This window comes from Perognathus longimembris, chromosome 3, assembly GCF_023159225.1.
Source record: "Perognathus longimembris pacificus isolate PPM17 chromosome 3, ASM2315922v1, whole genome shotgun sequence".
NCBI classification, from domain to species: Eukaryota; Metazoa; Chordata; class Mammalia; order Rodentia; family Heteromyidae; genus Perognathus; species Perognathus longimembris.
The window spans coordinates 87,669,161-87,687,583 of record NC_063163.1 but is presented as its reverse complement, the minus strand read 5'-3'; the positions used below and the strand labels follow the sequence as shown (position 1 = coordinate 87,687,583).

Genomic DNA, 18,423 nt, shown 5'->3' with positions numbered 1-18,423 from the left:
CAACCGCCTTCTCAGCAGGGCTTGACCACGCGGGACAGTTTTCGTGCCTCGTCCGTGTTCGACCACCGAACGCCCACAGGGTGGGCATGACGGAGGAGACGCGGTGGGGAGCGTCCCGGGCTGGGGCTGGGGGCTGCTGGGCTCGGTCCCCACCGGATGGGCCGTTAGCGAGCCGGGGGCGCGGAGACAAGCGGGGTCACTCCTAATAAAGGGCTTTGAGCCAGCAATGACATTCTCTAGGGCGCCCAGACAATGAAGGGCTCTTCAAAGTGAAAATAACAAACATCCGCCACAGGGTAACTTCGGGGGTCGTCAACCCCCCAACAACAGGGCTCGGAAAATAGCCGCGGGACCCCTCCTAGTCCGACTTTGAAAGCAGGACCGGACGCATGCGCACGGCCCACCGACTGACCTCCTGGCGGCGCCCTAGAGCGCCGACCTTCTTCCCGACAAGCTGCGGGGAGGAGGGGGTAGCGAAGGGCGGGGTAACGGAATTCTCGCGAGGTATGGGGCACGCCGGCGGAAGCAGCGGACACGTGACCGTCCTAGGCGGCCTTCGACTTCCCCCTCCCCCTCCGCGGGAACCCGGCCCCCTCACCCCTCGCCCACCCTAAGCCGCGGTAATGGGCTGTTTGGGTTCCGGAATTCCCTTGGATCCAATTACTGCTACCAGGCCAGCGGGAACCGGCGGAGTCCTTTTTTTTGGTGGTGAAAGGGGTGTTCGGGATGGGAGGGGGGGAAACCACCTTCCTTCACCTAGGAGGGAGGCGGGGCGGAGAGGAGCGCGGGGCAGCGAGGGGAGGGGGAGGAAGTCACGTGGGGGCGCGGCGCGCGCGGTGCGGGAGCCGTGGCCCCGCCCCGTTCCCTCCTTACGGGTCGGGGGGGAGGGGCGTCAAGATGGCGGCGGGGAGGTAGGCAGAGCCGGACGCCGCTGCTGCCGCCGCCGCCGCCGCTGCCGCCGCCGCTACCACCACCTCCGCTGCCGCCTCCGTCGCCGCCTCCGCACCGGTCGCTTCTGGCTTCTCAAGCCCTCGCCGCCCGGGAGGAGCTGTCCTGGCATCGTGTCCCGCGGGGAAAGTAAGTCTTCCCTTCAGCCCTTTTCTCCTTTCACACTCGCCCTCCCGGACAGCCTTCCACTCCCACCCTCCTCGGGGTCCGAGCGGGGCGGGCTCGGGCGGGGGTGGGGGTGCGCAGCCACCTCACCTCACCGGTCTTGGAGCCTGGCTCCCTGGCTGTGCTGCCCCCCCGCAGCCCCAGGGTCCCGCCGGCGGCTCCGCCGCACTCGGCTCTGCCGCCCGGCAGCGCCGGCCCTGCGGTCGCCGCGCATAGGGCTCACTCTCGGGTCGCGGAACCCCGCTGTCCAGAATCGGAGACACCTCGGGAGCACCCCCAGGTCGCCCGTTTTGCTTCCTTCCACACCCAGGGCCGTGAGGTCCGGAACCGGCCGGGAAAGTGAGGTCGGGATCCTTCTCGAGTACTCCTGCCGCCCCACTGCTCCCGGTCAGGGCGAGGAAGGTAGTGAGGGGCGCGACAGGGCCGTCCTTTGCGAGTCCGCACCCCTCGCCGGCGGGGCCCCCCGGTCCTGTCTCCTAGGCGGATGGGGAAGGTGCGTGGGACACGTGGGGACTACTCCACGCCTCGCTGGGTGGCAGCTTAGTTTCGCCTCTAGCCAGCGAGCTCGTCTCCCAAGCCCTAAGGGTAGCTGTGCGTTCGTGGGAATGGCGGTTGGGCGTTTGCTTATTACTTTAAAAGTGTTCTGCTGCACCGAGCATCCAAGTTCCTCAAAGCAGTGTCTTCTGGTGGTTTCTCCAAGGTGGATTGGGATGGGTTTAACCGCCAGAGAGATTGGATGTTGCCGAACCCGGTGATTGTTTCTTTCCTGACCCTGGTAGGCAGCTCCTCCCCTTTCCACCCGGCTTTGTGCTTGTGTTTAGTTCATGTTTGCGGACCACTAACCTGATCCTTTCGGAGAGAAGCTCTTTTTTTCTGTGTGCCCCGTTTACTGTGGGAGGCTTTTGTTTTTTGGAGGCGCTGGTTGAGAAACGTGGGAAAGAACAGGCAAGAAAATGGGGAGTCAAAGCAACGTTTTATCCATTGAATTGCGCAGCCAATTGTAACCGCACCCGGAAGTTTGTGCTGAACACGTGTTGAGGGAAGGTTAAAAACTGGTCCCCTTTGACCTTTAAAAGTTGATTGTTAGCACTTGATGCCGAGTTAAACTTTTCATTTTCTCCAGATAACCAGCAGTAGAGGTAGAATAGGACATCTGAAAAGTAGACTGTGTGTGTGTGGGGGGGTGTCCAGCAAACGTCATCCCCAAGTGTTATATCTAGTTTAGCACTCATAGACAATTCTGCCACTTAAGTGCAGGAGGAGTCTGTTTACCCAGTGCTTTCCAGCGATCAGAATTGATTTTCATAAGCAGTGGGGAAAGCCATAATCATTACACAAGAGATTTATATAGAGTTTCTGGGTTGAAATGCAGAATTCTGTACTGGCAATCTGGTCGGGGTGGGATATTAATTTTGAAAGGAAGGAAACATTCTATTTTAAAGTTGTCTCTAGGTAGGAATGCTGAAATCCCAGTTATACTTCATCTCTCCCCATCCCCCCCCAAAAAAGTTTGACAATTTTCCTAACTGGAAGATGCATCTGTATTTTCTCCTTTGACTTTTGCTTACTTCTCTGTTTAACTTTATTCTGTGCAACTCACTTTAGTTGCTAGACAAGTGTTCAAAAGGAAAGCCTGAACAGTGGTTTACTTGCATGCCTGTTAAGGCTTTTTTTTTGAGACAAGGCCTTGCTATTTATGTATGTAGTCCATGGTGGCCTTGCACTTGAGATCCTCCTGTCTCTCAAGTGTTGGGATTACAGGTGTGCCTTTTCATGTTTTTAAAAGGAATCAGCTTCCAGGTTGGAGGCGTGGCTCAAGTGGTAGAGCACCTGCAGGTCCCTGAGTTCAAATTCCAGTACTGCCAGGGAGTGGTGGAGTAGAGAGGAGAAGGTTGGCCTTTAAAACTTCAGATGTATTTTGATCATTTCTAGTCTTTGAGACTTGTCACCTGTTAATGAGAAGAGCATTTGGGTCTGTTCTCACCAAGAAGACATTAGTCTAACCTTTCATGAGTGGCTGGGTTGCCTTGCTTTCCCTGTATAAAAGTAGTTTCTGAGAATTGCTTTCCCTTTTCTGTAGAATACATAACAAAATCCATTATATTACTGTGGTTATTTTCAGAGGCAATAAAGAGGTTAATGATTTTTAAGTATTTTTATTACATCCTACAATAAGAAATATGCTTTGTATTATTACCTAGTACTACATACAAATATAACACAATTTCACAAAATGTTTGTGCTCTGTATATGCTTTGCAATAACTTCCTGTTCTGTACTGAAATTTTATTAAATGCTAGCATGATGCCATACATTGATTTGACAAATCACTAGCATATTGTGATTGGCAGGTGAAAGTACCTGTACACATCTCCCTTAGTGTCTATGAGAGATTGGCTCTGGGACCCAGGAAGAAAGCAAAAATCTACTGGTGCTCAAGACTCTTAAATTAAAATGGGGTCATACTATTTTTTTTTTTTTTGCCAGTCCTGGGCCTTGAATTCAAGGCCTAGGCACTGCCCCTGAACTTCTTTTGGCTCAAGGCTAGCAACCTACCACTTGAGCCACAGTGCCACTTCAAGCTTTTTCTGTTTATGTGGTGCTGAGGAATTGAACCTAGAGCCTCATGCATGCTAGGCAAGCACTCTACCATTGAATCACATTCCCAGCCTGTTGTTTATGTGCATGCTCCTTTAGTGTTGATATTGTCTCTGGATCCACTTGCGTAATACAATGTAAAGGCTAAGAACTGGTTTTAGTATGTAACTATCATATAGTTATAGTTGTTTAGGAAATGACAAAAAGGTTTACATTGGGATTTTTATTTTTTAGTATTTTTTTAATCTTTGGTTGGATACTTGAATATGGAACCTTTGGATATGGATGGCCACTTGTATGGGGCTAAGAGTATCTATATAAAATCTTGGAAGGGTATAGTATTGGGAAAAGTTTGTAATTTTGCTCTGAATTTTTGTAGTTGTTGCCTTGTTACACTATTTCTCTTAGCTTTAGTTTTTCATTTGTGTCATTCCAGGGCAGACATAACCAGGTCTGTGAGACCCTGTCTCACAAAAAACAAGCTGGGGCTGGGTGTCCATGGCTCACCTGTAATCCTAGCTACTGAGGTGGCTGAGATCTGGAGGCTTGAAGCCAGCCTTGTCCTCAAGGTCCCACCTTCAGTTAGCCAGAAAAAAAACAAAAAACTGGTTAGAAGCATGGCTCAAGTGGTAGGACACCATGTGTAAGCAAGTAAAATGAAAATGGAATATGAGGTCCTGAGTTCAAGCCTTGGTTCTTGAGGGGAATGCAAAAAACAAAATCTCAAGCTAAGTATGATAGTACATGCCTGTAATATTTCAAGGCCAGTCCAGGCAACCACTTGAGATTTTATCTGAAAAACAAAGCAAAACCTCTAAAAGCAAAAGGAGGACTGACTGGGTGTGTGTCTCAAGTGGTAGAGCTTTCAAGCCCGAGTTCAAGCTCCAGTGCTTTAAAAAAAAAAAAAAAAAGTGTGTTGGCTGGAAATCTGCCTTAGTGGTAGAATGCTTGTTTGTTTAGTATGCATGAAGTCCTGGGTTGGATTCCTCAGTACCACATAAACAGAAAAAGCCTGTAGGGGCTCTGTGTGGCTCAAGTGGCAGAGTGCTAGCCTTGAGCAAAAAGAAGCTCAGGGACAGTGCTCAGGCAGAGTTCAACCACAGGACTGGCCAAAAAAGTGTCATTTTCTCCCTCTCTGGCTTCTCTATTATTAACTTTTATAAAGCAGTTTTGAAACTGTGTGTTTGATAGTACTGGGGTTATACTTGTTTCTCTTTGGTGATCCGTACTGGGAGTTGAATTCAAATTCTCATGATCTGCTTTTTCTTGCTCACTTCACTTATTTGCTCATGGCTTGGCTCTACTGCTTGTGCATTTTGCTGGTTAATTAGAGATAAAAGTCTCATATTTGTCTGCCCAAGCTGGCTTCAAAATGTGATTCTCAAGTCTCAGTCTCCTGAATAACTAGGATTTTAGACATGAGAGCTCCCAGCTCCGATGCATGCCTCCACCTCGGTCCCCAATTTATTTTTATTTTTATTTTTTACATTTTACATATGTACGTACCTATTTATTCATGTTGACTGTGGGGCTTGAACGCTGGGCCTGGGTGCTGTCGCTGAGTTCTTCAGCTCAAGGCTAGCATTCTACCACTTGAGCCACAGCACCACTTCCTGGTCCCCTATTTTTTTATTCCTACCATAGGTGGGATGACAGTTACATGCCACCATCCAGCTTCCCTTCATCTGGGAATCTGATCCTCCCAGTCTCAGCCTCCCACATAGACAATGCTACCAGGTCCAGTTACTGGTTGAGAAGGAATCTGGCAAATTTCTTTGCTTTATCTTAGCCTCCCAGTTAGGTAAAATGATAGGCAGATAGGCATGAGGCACTGATGTCCAACTAAATTTGCTTATTTCCTTTGTGTGTGTGTGTGTGTGTGTGTGTGTGCCAGTCTTGGGGCTTGAACTCAGGACATGGATACTGTCTTTGAGCTTTTTTGCTCAAGGTTAGCACTCTATGATTTGAGCCACAGCTCCTCTTCTAGATTCTTTTTTGGTGGTTCATCAGAGGTAAGAGTCTCATGGACATTCCTCGTGCCTGGACTAGTTTTGAACTATGATTCTTGGATCTCAGTTTCCTGAGTAGCTAGGATTAAAGGCCTGAGCCACTGGTGCTCAGCTCCTGTATATTTTTCATGTTCATTGTAAAGACACATTTTATTTTTATTTATTTATTTATTTATTTATTTATTTATTTTTTGGCCAGTTCTGGGCCTTGGACTCAGGGCCTGAGCACTGTCCCTGGCTTCTTCCCGCTCAAGGCTAGCACTCTGCCACTTGAGCCACAGCGCCGCTTCTGGCCGTTTTCTGTATATGTGGTGCTGGGGAATCGAACCTAGGGCCTCGTGTATCCGAGGCAGGCACTCTTGCCACTAGGCTATATCCCCAGCCCAGTAAAGACACATTTTAAACACTTTCATTCATATCTCTTTTCAAGAGTTTGCATTTCGTGAACGAATAGCATCTCTATGCTTTCAACTCTAGACTTGGTTTGATATAAATTTGCTGCATTAATAGATTTCATGGGCTTTATATACTCTGGTCTATAGTTTGGAATTCACTGACTTAAAACCATGTACTTCTTAGATACAGTGCGAAGGTTGAGGCAGGAGTTTAGGGCCAGCCTCTCAATGTAATGAGACCCTGTTTCTTAAAAAAGGTACTTCTCTGTCAAGTATAAACAAATCATTTTTAGTATTTTCTTTATTTTGTTTCTATGTATATGTGCACGCACATGCCAATCTTGTGGCTTGGGCACTGTCCTTGAGCTTTTTTTGTGTTTTAATTAATTTTATTGTCAAGGTGATATACATAGGGGTTGCAGTTATGTCCTTGAGCTTTTGTGTGTGCTCAAGGCTGCTTCTGTATCACTTGAGCCACAGGTTTATTTCCAGCTTTTTTGGTTGTTAATTTGAGGGAGGTAAGAGTCCCGTGGACTTTGCTCCTGGGGCTGGCTTTGAAATGTGATCCTCAGATCTCAGCCTCCTGAGTAGCTAAGATTACAGAGGAGAGCCACCAGTGCCCAGCTCTGTATTTTCATTAAAAATGGTGTTTTGAGGGGTTGGGAATATGGCCTAGTGGCAAGAGTGCTTGCCTCGTATACATGAAGCCCTGGGTTCGATTCCTCAGCACCACATATACAGAAAACAGCCAGAAGTGGCGCTGTGGCTCAAGTGACAGAGTGGTAGCCTTGAGCAAAAAGAAGCCAGGGACAGTGTTCAGGCCCTGAGTCCAAGGCCCAGGACTGGCAAAAAAAAAAAAAAATGGTGTTTTGATAATCTCTGGGATTCTATTAATCTGGGTCAAGATACTAGGTGGGCCAAGAAACCACACTTCTCACCAGGTTAGTGGTTGGAATGAAGTTTTTTAAATTGAAATGTCTAGGGGTGTGTTGGCTTCAGTGGTAGAGCACTTGTTTTGAGGCCTTGCATACAAACTCCGGTACTACCATAACAAAGGAATAAAACAAAATAGTTATTTGTATTATGTATTAGGATAATTGTATGCTCAAATGTGTTTCTATTAGGAAAATGTGCTGACTTAATTTATACTGCATATTGGGCTATTTCTCATGCACCATCCTCCCAAGTATTCATCGCTGGCCCAATTTCAACCTCACTGTGGCATTTATTCCAAAATAAAGCTTTGAAACTTTGTAAGTGGCATCACTTTCATTCATCAGAAAATAAACCAGCTGGACTTAGTGACTCACACCTGAAATCCTAGCTACTCAGGAGGCTGGGATCTGAGGATCGCAGTTCAAAGTCAGCCGGGGCAGGAAAGTCCTCAGTGAGACTCTTATCTCTAATTAACCACCAGAAAACTAGAAGTGGCACTGTGGCTCAAGTGGTAGAGTGCTATCCTTGAGCAAAAGAAGCTTATTGACATTGCCCAAGGCTTGAATTCAAGCCCCAGGATTGGCAAAAAAAGGAAAAAGAAAATTATTTCAAGGAAGTTAATGAGAAAAGTTAAAATTGAAGTAACTCTTGTTTCCTCCCCCCCCCCCATAAAAGATGGGCAAAAATCCATATAGGGGCTAGGAATGTGGTTTAGTGGTAGAATGCTTGCCTAGCATGCATGAAGCCCTGGGTTTGATTTCTCAGTACCCCATAAACAGAAAAGGCTGGAAGTGGTGCTGTGGCTCAAATAGAGTACTAGCCTTGAGCAAAAGAAACTCAGGGACAGTGCCCAGGCCCCTAAGTAAATAAATAAATTCACTAGAATAGTGGATGAGATTATGGTTAATGTGTCCTCATCTTCAACCTGAGCCTCATTATTATTGTTGTTGCTATTATTATATGGCTGTACAAAGAGGTTGCAGTTCTGTCAGGTTATGAGTACAGTGCTTTTTTTGGGGGGGGGCAATCCTGGGGCTTGAACTCAGAGCCTAAGCACTGTCACTGAGCTTCTTTTGCTCAGGGCTAGCACTCTACCACTTGAGCCACAGCATCGCTACCAACTTCTTTTTTTTTTTTTTTTGGCCAGTCCTGGGCCAGACTCAGGGCCTGAGCACTGTCCCTGGCTCTTTTTGCTCAAGGCTAGCACTCTGCCACTTGAGCCACAGCGCCCCTTCTGGCCATTTTCTATGTATGTGGTGCCGGGGAATTGAACCCAGGGCTTCATGTATACAAGGCAAGCATTCTTGCCACTAGGCCATATCTCCAGCCCACCGCTACCAACTTTTTCTGTCTATGTGGTGCTGAGGAATCAAACCCAGAGCTTCATGCATGCTAGGTAAGCACTCTACCACTAGGCCACATTCCTAGCTGTATAGAGTGCTTTTGATCAATGTTACCCCTTCCATTGTTCTTCCCATCCTCCCCTTCCCACTCCTCAAATTGAGCCTCTTATGAGCTTCCATATCCATTTTGATAGCTCCAGCTATAGTCCTTAAGGACTTGAATGTGAATTCACTGTCCATAAGATTCTTGCCGACTTGTGATTTCTTCCTTTGCACTGAGCTCCATTGTCATAGATGCTAGCTCTCTACCTGGGTACTGTTGTTCACCTTTCCTTCTGTGATCCTGTAGTGTTCCATTTACATACCTTCTTCTCCTGAATCACATACATCACTATCCTTCCTGTTTTAGTGTGGGCTTCCTAGGATGCAAGACTATTTCTCTTAAGTCTCTCCCTGACACATAAATAGTGAATGAGTTAGTGGAAAATGTTGGATTGTTTCTATATAAAGGTGAGTTAATACTTATTTTTGCCTTGAGTTTTCATCTTCACATTTTCTACTTTGTTCTTCAGATGGTGGAGCCAGGGCAAGATTTACTGCTTGCTGCTTTGAGTGAGAGTGGGATAAGTCCGAATGACCTCTTTGATATCGATGGTGGAGATGCAGGGATTGCAACTCCAACACCTACCGTGCCAGTGCAGCAGGTAAGTGCTTTTCAAAGCCTCTATTAAACATTAGGGACTTTGTCTAAACTTACAATTTCCACTTATGGAAATGCATATTATTAAATCTTAACTTAAAATACACATAGGTTACTTTTATGTTGATTATTTTTCTTCATGAGATAACAATAATTGCAGTAAGAATCAAGACATCATCCTCTGCTTTATTATCATATATGTAAATAGACTCCATAAGAGTTTTGTAGATCATTAATTTTCTTACAGTTATCTTTGTATTTTAGACATATTTCTGTGTGTGCTTGCATGTGTGCCCTTCCTCAGCTTTTTCGCTCACTGCTGGCACTCTACCACTTGAGCCTTGTTGGCTGTCAACCTTCTGTCTTCAGATCACAGCCTCCCGAGTAGCTAGGATTATAGGCGGGACCGACCAGCACCAGTATTAGTGTAATTTTGGAGATTTTATGCTTGCAAAGATTTTTGGGATTTTACATTCAGTTTGAATGTAATGCTTGACCCTTTTTTCCTTTCTGGCCTTGTTCATGCTAGGCAAGGACCCTCCTAGTTTTTGTTTGTCTGCTTTTTAAGTAAGTAAAATACTTGTTATTCTTGTTCTTGAAACAGAATTCACTGCTGTCTTCTATTTCTCTGTTGTTTTCTCCCCAGTCGGTGCCATTTAGTCCATTAGAGCTAGGTTTGGAGACAGAAGCAGCAGTTCCTGTTAAACAAGAGCCAGAGACTGTACCTACTCCCGCACTGTTAAATGTGAGGGTAAGAGTTACTCAGATTTGCCATTACCTCTGAAATAGCCTAGGTTGGTAGCAAGAAAGTAATCTTTTAAAATATGAAACAATTTTGTCTTCTTAATTTTGTTTCTTGGACTTTTTCAGTATCTTGCCCTGTCTCCTCCTTCGTAACATTTTTCATTTACTCTTTTGCAACATAGTGTATCACAAGGTAATTGGAACAGAATAAAATATTTTTGAGATTATTAAAAGTCATAAAATTGACACAAGTTCTTGAAATAAAGATACGAACATTATCCTCCCTTTATTTTCATTTTTGCCTTTTTTATGTGAGTGTAAATTGTGCTTTAAAATTCCTCTAACCTTTCCAAAACCAAGCAATTGTTAACTGAAGACTAGTGGAATAAAATTATTAGGAAAACTGGATAAATTTGGTAATTTGTGCTGTTAATAAGGGCTTAGATTTAAAAGTACTAAGTGGAGCCAGGTGCTGGTGGCTCATGCCTGTAATCCTAGCTACTCAAGAGGCTGAGATCTGAGGATCAAAGTTCAAAGCCAGTCTGGGAAGGAAAATCTGTGAGACTATCTCCAATTAACCACCAGAAAAGTGGAAGTGGTGCTGTGGCTTAAAGTGGTAGAATACTAGCTTTGAGCAAAAGAGCTCAGGAACGTGCCCAGGCCCTGGGTTCAAGCCACACAACCAAAGGGAAAAAATATGACTTAGAAATACAGATTCTTACTAAAGGAGTGGCACAGAAATATGTAGTTTGAGGAGAGAAAAAAAGAGTAGATTCAAATTTATAAAACTCTTTCACTTGTACTAGTAGTCAACAGGCATGGTATCTCCAAATAAACATCTTTTTCTCTCATTTGTTCCCACCCCATCTCACCCTTTAATTAAAAATTGCTTTATGAGCCGGGCACCAGTAGCTCATCCCTGTTAATCTCAGCTGCGCAAGAGGCTGAGATGTGAGGATCATGGTTTGAAGCCAGATGGAACTGTGACTCAAGAAGTAGAGGACTACGTAGGCCTTGAGTGTAAAAAGAAGCTTAGGGACAGTGTCCAAGTCCTGAGTTTAGCTTTATGGCTTTGACTTTGACTCAATAGCACCCTTGTTATCACTGAGATTTGCATTTTTCATGTCTGTGTCTAAGTTCTGAACTTTAGTGTAACTTGTATGGTGGCAAACAGCACATTGAAGAGGGATCTTGCAATGTTTAAACCAGAAAATTGGACTTAGGGGAGCCCAGGCCTCCAGGTGGATGAATGACTTAGCTAGAATTATCTACTTACTTGGACCAGTTCTTTCTGTAACTAGTTTTAATATTTTGATAACTGTAGATCACAGCTTTCCTTTATGCTTGATGATTATATATATACAGTGTCACCCTGCTTACTATACTTTTTCTTCCAAGTCATACATTTTTACTCGGTAATTTATAACTAATTGGAAAGGAAGTGCCAATAAGCAAGAATATAGCCAGTTACTTGTTTTGTTTTTGTTGTCAGTCCTGGGGCGTGAATTCAGGGCCTGAGCACTGTTTCTGGCTTCTTTTTGCTCAAGGCTAGCACTCTATCTCTTGAGCCACAGTGCCATTTCCAACTTTTTTTATATATGTGGTGCTGAGGAATCGAACCCAGGGCTTCATGTATATGAGGTGAGCACTTTTACCACTAGGCCATATTCCCAGCCCCGAATATAACCAATTAAAACAATTTTTTTTGGCCAGTCCTGGTGTTTGAACTCAGGGCCTGAGCACTGCCTCTGGCTTCTTCCTCAGGGTTAGCACTGTACACTTCTGGCCTTTTCTGTATATGTGGTGCTGAGGAATCGAACCCAGGATTTCATGTATGCTAGGCAAGCACTCTACCACTAGGCCACATTCCCACCCGCTACCCCTTCCCCCCCCTTTTTTTTTGCCAGTCCTGGAGCTTGAACTTGGGGCCTGAGCTCTGTCTGTGGCTTCCTTTTTTTTTTTTTTGGCCAGTCCTGGGGCTTGGACTCAGGGCCTGAGCACTGTCCCTGGCTTCTTCTTGCTCAAGGCTAGCACTCTGCCGCTTGAGCCACAGCGCCCCTTCCGGCCATTTTCTGTATATGTGGTGCTGGGGAATCGAACCCAGGGCCTCATGTATACGAGGCAAGCACTCTTGCCACTAGGCCATATCCCCAGCCCCGGCTTCCTTTTTTTTTTTTTTTTTTGCTCAAGGCTAGCACTGTGCCACTTGAGCCACAGCGCCTCTTCTGGCCTTTTCTATATATGTGGTGCTGAGGAATCAAACCCATGGCTTTATGTATAGGAGGCAAACACTCTACCACTAGGCCGTATCCCCAGCCCCCCATTAAAAAAAAAAATTTCGGGGCTGGGAATATGGCCTAGTGGCAAGAGTGCTTGCCTCCTACACATGAAGCTCTCGGTTTGATTCCCCAGCACCACATATATGGAAAACAGCCAGAAGGGGTGCGGTGGCTCAGGTGGCAGAGTGCTAGCCTTGAGTGGGAAGAAGCCAGTGAAGGTGCTCAGGCCCTGAGTCCAAGGCCCAGGACTGGCCAAAAAAATTTTTTTCATTACTGAGGTTTGAGCTCAGGTCCTTGTGTTCTTAGTTCCTTCCTTCCTTCCTTCCTTCCTTCCTTCCTTCCTTCCTTCCTTCCTTCCTTCCTTCCTTCCCTCCCTCCCTCCCTCCCTCCCTCCCTCCCTCCTTCCTTCTTTCCTTCTTTCCTTCCTTCCTTCCTTCGTCTGGCAGTCTACTACTTGACCTCAGCTTCCAGATTAATCTTTGCCAGTTAATTAAAGATGAGTCTTTTGGATTTGTCTGCCTGGGCTGGCTTTAAAATGTGACCCTCAGGTCTCAGCCTCCTCAATAGTTAGGTTTATAGGAATCAGCAATGGGCTTAATTTTAGGTTATTAAATGGCCTCCCATGTTTATTGGATATACATTAAGGAAGAAAGCATTTTTCAGTATGTAAAATGTTTCATTTTCTTTTTCAGCAGCAGCCTCCATCTACTACGACGTTTGTGCTGAATCAGATAAATCAGCTTCCAGCCTTAGGATCTACAATTGTAATGACTAAAACACCACCTGTAACAACCAATAGGCAAACCATCACTTTAACAAAGTTTATCCAGACTACTGCAAACACACGCCCTTCAATCTCAGCACCAGTAGTCCGAAATGCCATGACCTCTGCACCTTCAAAAGACCAGGTTCAACTGAAGGATCTATTAAAAAATAATAGTCTTAATGAACTAATGAAATTGAAACCACCTGCTAATATTGCTCAGCCAGTTGCAACAGCAGCTAGTAAGTATTTTTCATAGTGTCAACTTTTTTCCCTGTGTTAAGTTATATCAAAGCTATGTTTTGTTTAGGGTTTATTTCTGGTCTTTTTGGTGATTAATTGGGGATAAGAGACTCACAGACTTTGTTACTAGGGCTAGTATCAAACCAGAATCCTCAGATTTCAGCTTCTTGAGTTGCTAGGATTAGAAGTGTGAGCTACCAGTGCCCTTAGTGCCCTTTGACTTTTTCTTTTTAAATGAGCTCAATGAAATGTGTCTTAAGTAATGCTGGCTTTGGTATTTGTAAACTATTATGATTATGGTATCCTGCTCATAAGTAAGTTTTTTTAAGTTCCCAGACACATGCACTTGTTTTCTAACTCCCTTCCTCTCCCCTCTTCTCCCTTCCCCTCTTCTTTCCTTTCCTTTTCTTTTTTGTGTAGGTCCTGGGTCTGTGAACTCAGGACCTGGGCGCTGTCCCTGAGCTTCTTTGTGCTTAAGGCTAGAGTTCTACCACTTGAGCCACAGTGCCAGCTTTTGTTGAGTGATTTATTGGAGATGAGTGTCATAGACTTTTCTGCCTAGGTTGGCTTCAGACAGTGATCCTTAGATGTCTCAGTCTTCTGAATAGCTAGGATTACAGGCATGAGCCACTGGCACTCAGCTCTTGAACTCTTTTGCTCAAGGCTGGCACTCTACCACTTTGAGTGAGAGTGTCACTTCCAGTTTTCTGGTGGTTAATTGGAGATAAGAATCTCACAGAATTTCTGGGCTAACTTTCAACTGCAGTCTTCAGATCTCAGCCTCCTGGGTAGCTAGTATTATATGCATGAGCTACCAGAGTCCAGCTCAACAAAATCATTCTTTAAGGACACATAGTTTTGAATGTTTTCATGCTTATACTTAATTTAGCATGGAAAAATTTATATCCTTTGGGTTATGAAATGGGTAAAGTTAGTGAACTTTTAAACTGCAGGGAAAACCTTGAGATTTTTGTTGTAAAATGTAAATTGATTTCTCTCCCTTAGCTGATGTAAGCAATGGTGCAGTAAAGAAAGAATCTTCCAATAAAGAAGTAGCAAGAATATGGATAAATGACATGAAAATGAGGAGTTTTTCCCCAACAATGGTGAGTTTTGAACAGGTATATTAGTATTTTTGTGTTCATGTAATATAGAACATTTGACTACAGGTGCTTTAGAACAACCTTCAGAAAACTTTTTTTTCTACGTTTAGCGTAGAGGGTAGGAAATAAAACGAGAGAGGCAGATGATGGAAAGAGAAATGGTGGAAGAGTACACAGTGTGCATACTTGAAGACCTTCCTAGGAAACTTGAAGTGGATGGGAAAAGATAGATGGCGATAAGGATGGGAGGGGTGACTGACTGTGCATTTACACATAAATCAACAAGTTAAACTGAAACTCCTTTATGTAAGTATTTGAAGAAAACAAAATTTTAGCAAGGATTTGTTTAGCATAGCAACATTAAAGTAGGACAAAATGGATTAGATAAACCATCATAAGACTGAGAGTGCAGAGGCCTGGTATATGCTGAACTGGCATGAAGCTTAAATGTCACACAAGTGCACTGAATGAAGTGACTAATGATGTGTACCTGATGTAAAGTGGTGTTATATGTAGTATTTACATGTTCTTGTTATAAATTTTACCTGAGCATGAAAAGAAGACAATGTGGAGTTAACTGAAGAATTTTGATAACAATTGAGTTTAGAATTGAACCTGTAGAGTACCTGCTATGAGTTCTCAGATCACAGAATACTTTTTAATTAATCAATTTTTCCTGTTTTTGAAGTTTTGAAACTGCTACATGGTTTTTGTCAATTCTATACATTTATTTAATAACTTCCTTGAATAATATGTATAATGGGCTTTTGTAAGAAGTGTACTGTATGAGTCCTCTTTCAATAGCTATTAAATGTGATAACTACCTGTATTAAATGACAATGTAAGGTACATTAAAAGAGAAAACCAAAAACTAGTGTGATACACACAGGTTGCATAGGTTGAGTCAGGAGGAAGGTGAAATCTCCACAAATAATGGCCCCATAGATGACATTATGGAGGTGTGTGGCTGGGGTTTTTAATGTAGAGAGAGTTGAGGGCATTTTAGGAAGAGAATCTGTAATTGACAGTGAAGAGGTGGTGACTTATGCTTCAATGATGATGTATATCAGGAAGGAGTCGCAGTGTAGAATTTGGGTTTTTTGTCAGGTCCTGAATTGACCTTGCTGGACTTTGGTTTGCTACAGTCCCTGTGAGGAGCCATTAGAAGTAGAGTTAGGAAAGCCCACCATGATTCAGGATGGATGACTTGGAACCTAGGTGGATGGAGGTTCCATGCTAATGGAAGAGAGTGGTAAGAAGGGAATTGTAAGAGTTGTAAGAGGGAATTGAAAGGAGTAAGGAGAAAGGAAAATGAGAAAGGACTCACATAAGCAGTTCTAAAGGATTGCAGGTAGGCCTTAGTGGTCATGTATTGGCAGCATCTGGAAGTTGATTCTTTTTAAAATTTTTAATTGTTATAAAGGTGAATAGGATGACAGTTATATAAGTCAGGTAAAGAGTACATTTCTTTTTGGACAGTTTCACCCCTTCCCTTGCTCTCTCCGGTTATTCCCTCCCATCCACAGCTACAAGTTGTATAGTTTATTTTTAACATAGTGTCTAGTGAGTACCACTGTGGAAATTGGTTTTGAAAATGAACAAAATGTTTATTTTTATTTTGGTAGTACTGGAGTTTAAACTTAGAGCCTTGTGTAGGCACTCTACTACTTGAGCCACATTCCCAGCTGAAAATATTTTTTCATTATGAAATCTTTATTTTATTTTATTTTTTTGTTGGTTGTAGGGCTTTTGAACTCAGGGCCTGGGAGCTATCCCTGAGCCTCTTCGTGCTCAAGGCTAGTTCTCTACCACTTGAGTCACATAGCCACTTCTGGCTTTTTTTGAGTAGTTTATTAGAGATAAGAGTCTCATGGGGACTTTTCTGCCTCGGCCTGCTTCGAATCACCATCCTCAGATCTTAGCCTCCCGAGTAGCTAGGATTACAGGGGTGTGCTACCAGTGCCTGGCTTAGGAAATCTTTAATATAGAGCTCATGTTCCCATTCCAGTTACACCAGAAGCTTTGTGTTGGTCTAATAGTGAAGAATCAAATTGTAGACTGCTAGCTTGTAGACCACAGTAGTCAACTGATAGGTTTTCTTTAGCTTCTCCGGTATTTTGAAGCCACCTGAATTTGTTGACACACAATATTCCTAATACTTAGGTTCTGTAATCTGAAAAAGGAAGGAGTACCTAATACCCTTGGGTCCACAGTCCTCATTTAGTGAACCTTGTCTGGGCTTCAGGAGTGAACATCTACATGTGTATTGACCATGCAGTCCCCAAGTAACATACTGCCTCACCATCATTCAGCTTCTCAACCTGAAGCCTGGTGTCAGTTGCCCTTTCACATCGATCTGGCTCAGAGACATTGCCTCCAGGATTTTGTGACTCTCAGTGTTAACCAACTTGCCCTTTAATTATACCCCTTATGATTTTTTTTTTTAATCTAGGGGCGATGGGAATATGGCCTAGTGGCAAGATTGCTTGCCTCGTATTCATGAAGCCCTAGGTTCGATTCCTCAGCACCACATATGTAGAAAAGGCCAGAAGTAGTGCTGTTGCTCAAGTGGCAGAGTGCTAGCCTTGAGCAAAAGGAAGTCAGGGACAGTGCTCAGGTCCTGAGTTCAAGCCCCAGGACTGGCAAAAAACAAACAAATCTCAAAACAAATAAAAGTTGTTTAAAATAAAATCTAGGTAGGGGAAAAAGGAAGAGATTTGATCATTGTAGCCTGAATGCATTTCTGTCTTGGGAAAAAGATGAAATTGGGCACAGTAGTTTACCGCTGTAATCCTGTCTGCTCAAAAAGGCTGAGATCTGAGAATCACAGTATCAAGCCAGCCCAGGCAGTAAGGACTCATCTCCAGCCAAACAACAAAAATGCTGTATTAAAAGTATGTCTCAGGGGCTGGGGATATAGCCTAGTGGCAAGAGTGCCTGCCTCGGATACACGAGGCCCTAGGTTCGATTCCCCAGCACCACATATACAGAAAAGGGCCAGAAGCGGCGCTGTGGCTCAAGTGGCAGAGTGCTAGCCTTGAGCGGGAAGAAGCCAGGGACAGTGCTCAGGCCCTGAGTCCAAGGCCCAGGACTGGCCAAAAAAAAAAAAAAAAGTATGTCTCAAATATTAGGGCACTAACTGTGAGTGGAAAAAGCTGAGTGAGAATCCTAGGTCCTGAGTTCAAGCCCAGTACCAAAACAAATAAGCAAGTAAGCAAAGACTGAGAAAGGTGGGAGTGGAGAGGAATCAGAATTCATGTAATTTACCCCAAGGCTATAAAATTAAATAACTAAATGCATAATTGAGACTTAGATTTGTTTCTCTAGCCAATGTTATTTTGCTTGAAATTGAGTTTCTGACTCCTTTTTTTGGCCAGTCCTGGGGCTTGGACTCAGGGCCTGAGCACTGTCCCTGGCTTCTTTTTGCTCAAGGCTAGCACTCTGCCACTTGAGCCACAGCGCCACTTCTGGCCATTTTCTATATATGTGGTGCCTGGGAATTGAACCCAGGGCTTTCATGTATGCGAGGCAAGCACTCTTGCCACTAGGCCATATCCCCAGCCCCCGAAATTGGGTTTCATTGTGTCCTAATTCTGAGAACATCTGTAGAGTTTTGAATATCTTCTTAGGACCCTACAGGTCAGTGTTGAGTGAATGGATGGTTGTTGCCTTATTCCCCATATTTTCAACCTCTATGTGCCAATAAATTATATCTCAGGGAAATAATAAAAAGAAATCCCTCCTCTTCCTCTTGCTGGTGCAGTGAGTTTCGTAGGACCTCTGCTATGCATTCAGTTCCTTGAACTGGCAGCTTCCTAATGGTCTACTGGTAGGGAAAAAAGTTGTTCAGCATCTTTTTTCCCCCCTTGGTACTGGTGACTGAACCCAGGACATTGTAATTGCTAGGCAAGCACTTTGCCACTAAGCTACATCCCAGCCCCCTAGTCAGGATCTCTGGCATCTTATCCTCCCCACGTGCCACCTCTATGAGGTTCTGTAGAGAAGGATAAGAGAAATGTGTAGCTGTGGTGCCCTTTTGGTTTTGAGGATTTGCTGGAAATAGTGTGGGTTATCTCTTGTTTTCTGATGTCATTAGTAGTAGTTCCTCCTTGAGCCTAAGCTTGGAGAATAAATTCTGTGACCATGTTATTGTGTCTATGGAGACACAGAAACCTAGACTTTTTCTAGGTTTAGATT

At 44.2% G+C, this 18,423-nt stretch overlaps 1 protein-coding gene across 6 annotated transcripts in view; it reads left to right on the top strand.

The window, feature by feature from the left end:
* The first annotated feature begins 885 nt into the window (after positions 1-885).
* Positions 886-18,423, top strand: part of Sbno1 (strawberry notch homolog 1) — a 66,080-nt gene continuing 48,542 nt past the window's right edge. For 2 of the 6 annotated variants that reach the window (XR_007210479.1, XM_048343092.1), the window contains exons 1-5: positions 886-1,077; positions 8,967-9,098; positions 9,741-9,845; positions 12,810-13,122; positions 14,129-14,229. Coding sequence is in view for 5 of the 6 variants with exons in the window: in XM_048343092.1 (XP_048199049.1) it covers positions 8,967-9,098; positions 9,741-9,845; positions 12,810-13,122; positions 14,129-14,229 (651 nt within the window). In the remaining variant the exon portion in view is untranslated. The remainder of the gene's footprint in view (positions 1,078-8,966; positions 9,099-9,740; positions 9,846-12,809; positions 13,123-14,128; positions 14,230-18,423) is intronic. The other 4 variants (XM_048343093.1, XM_048343095.1, XM_048343094.1 and 1 more) reach the window with 4 other exon arrangements.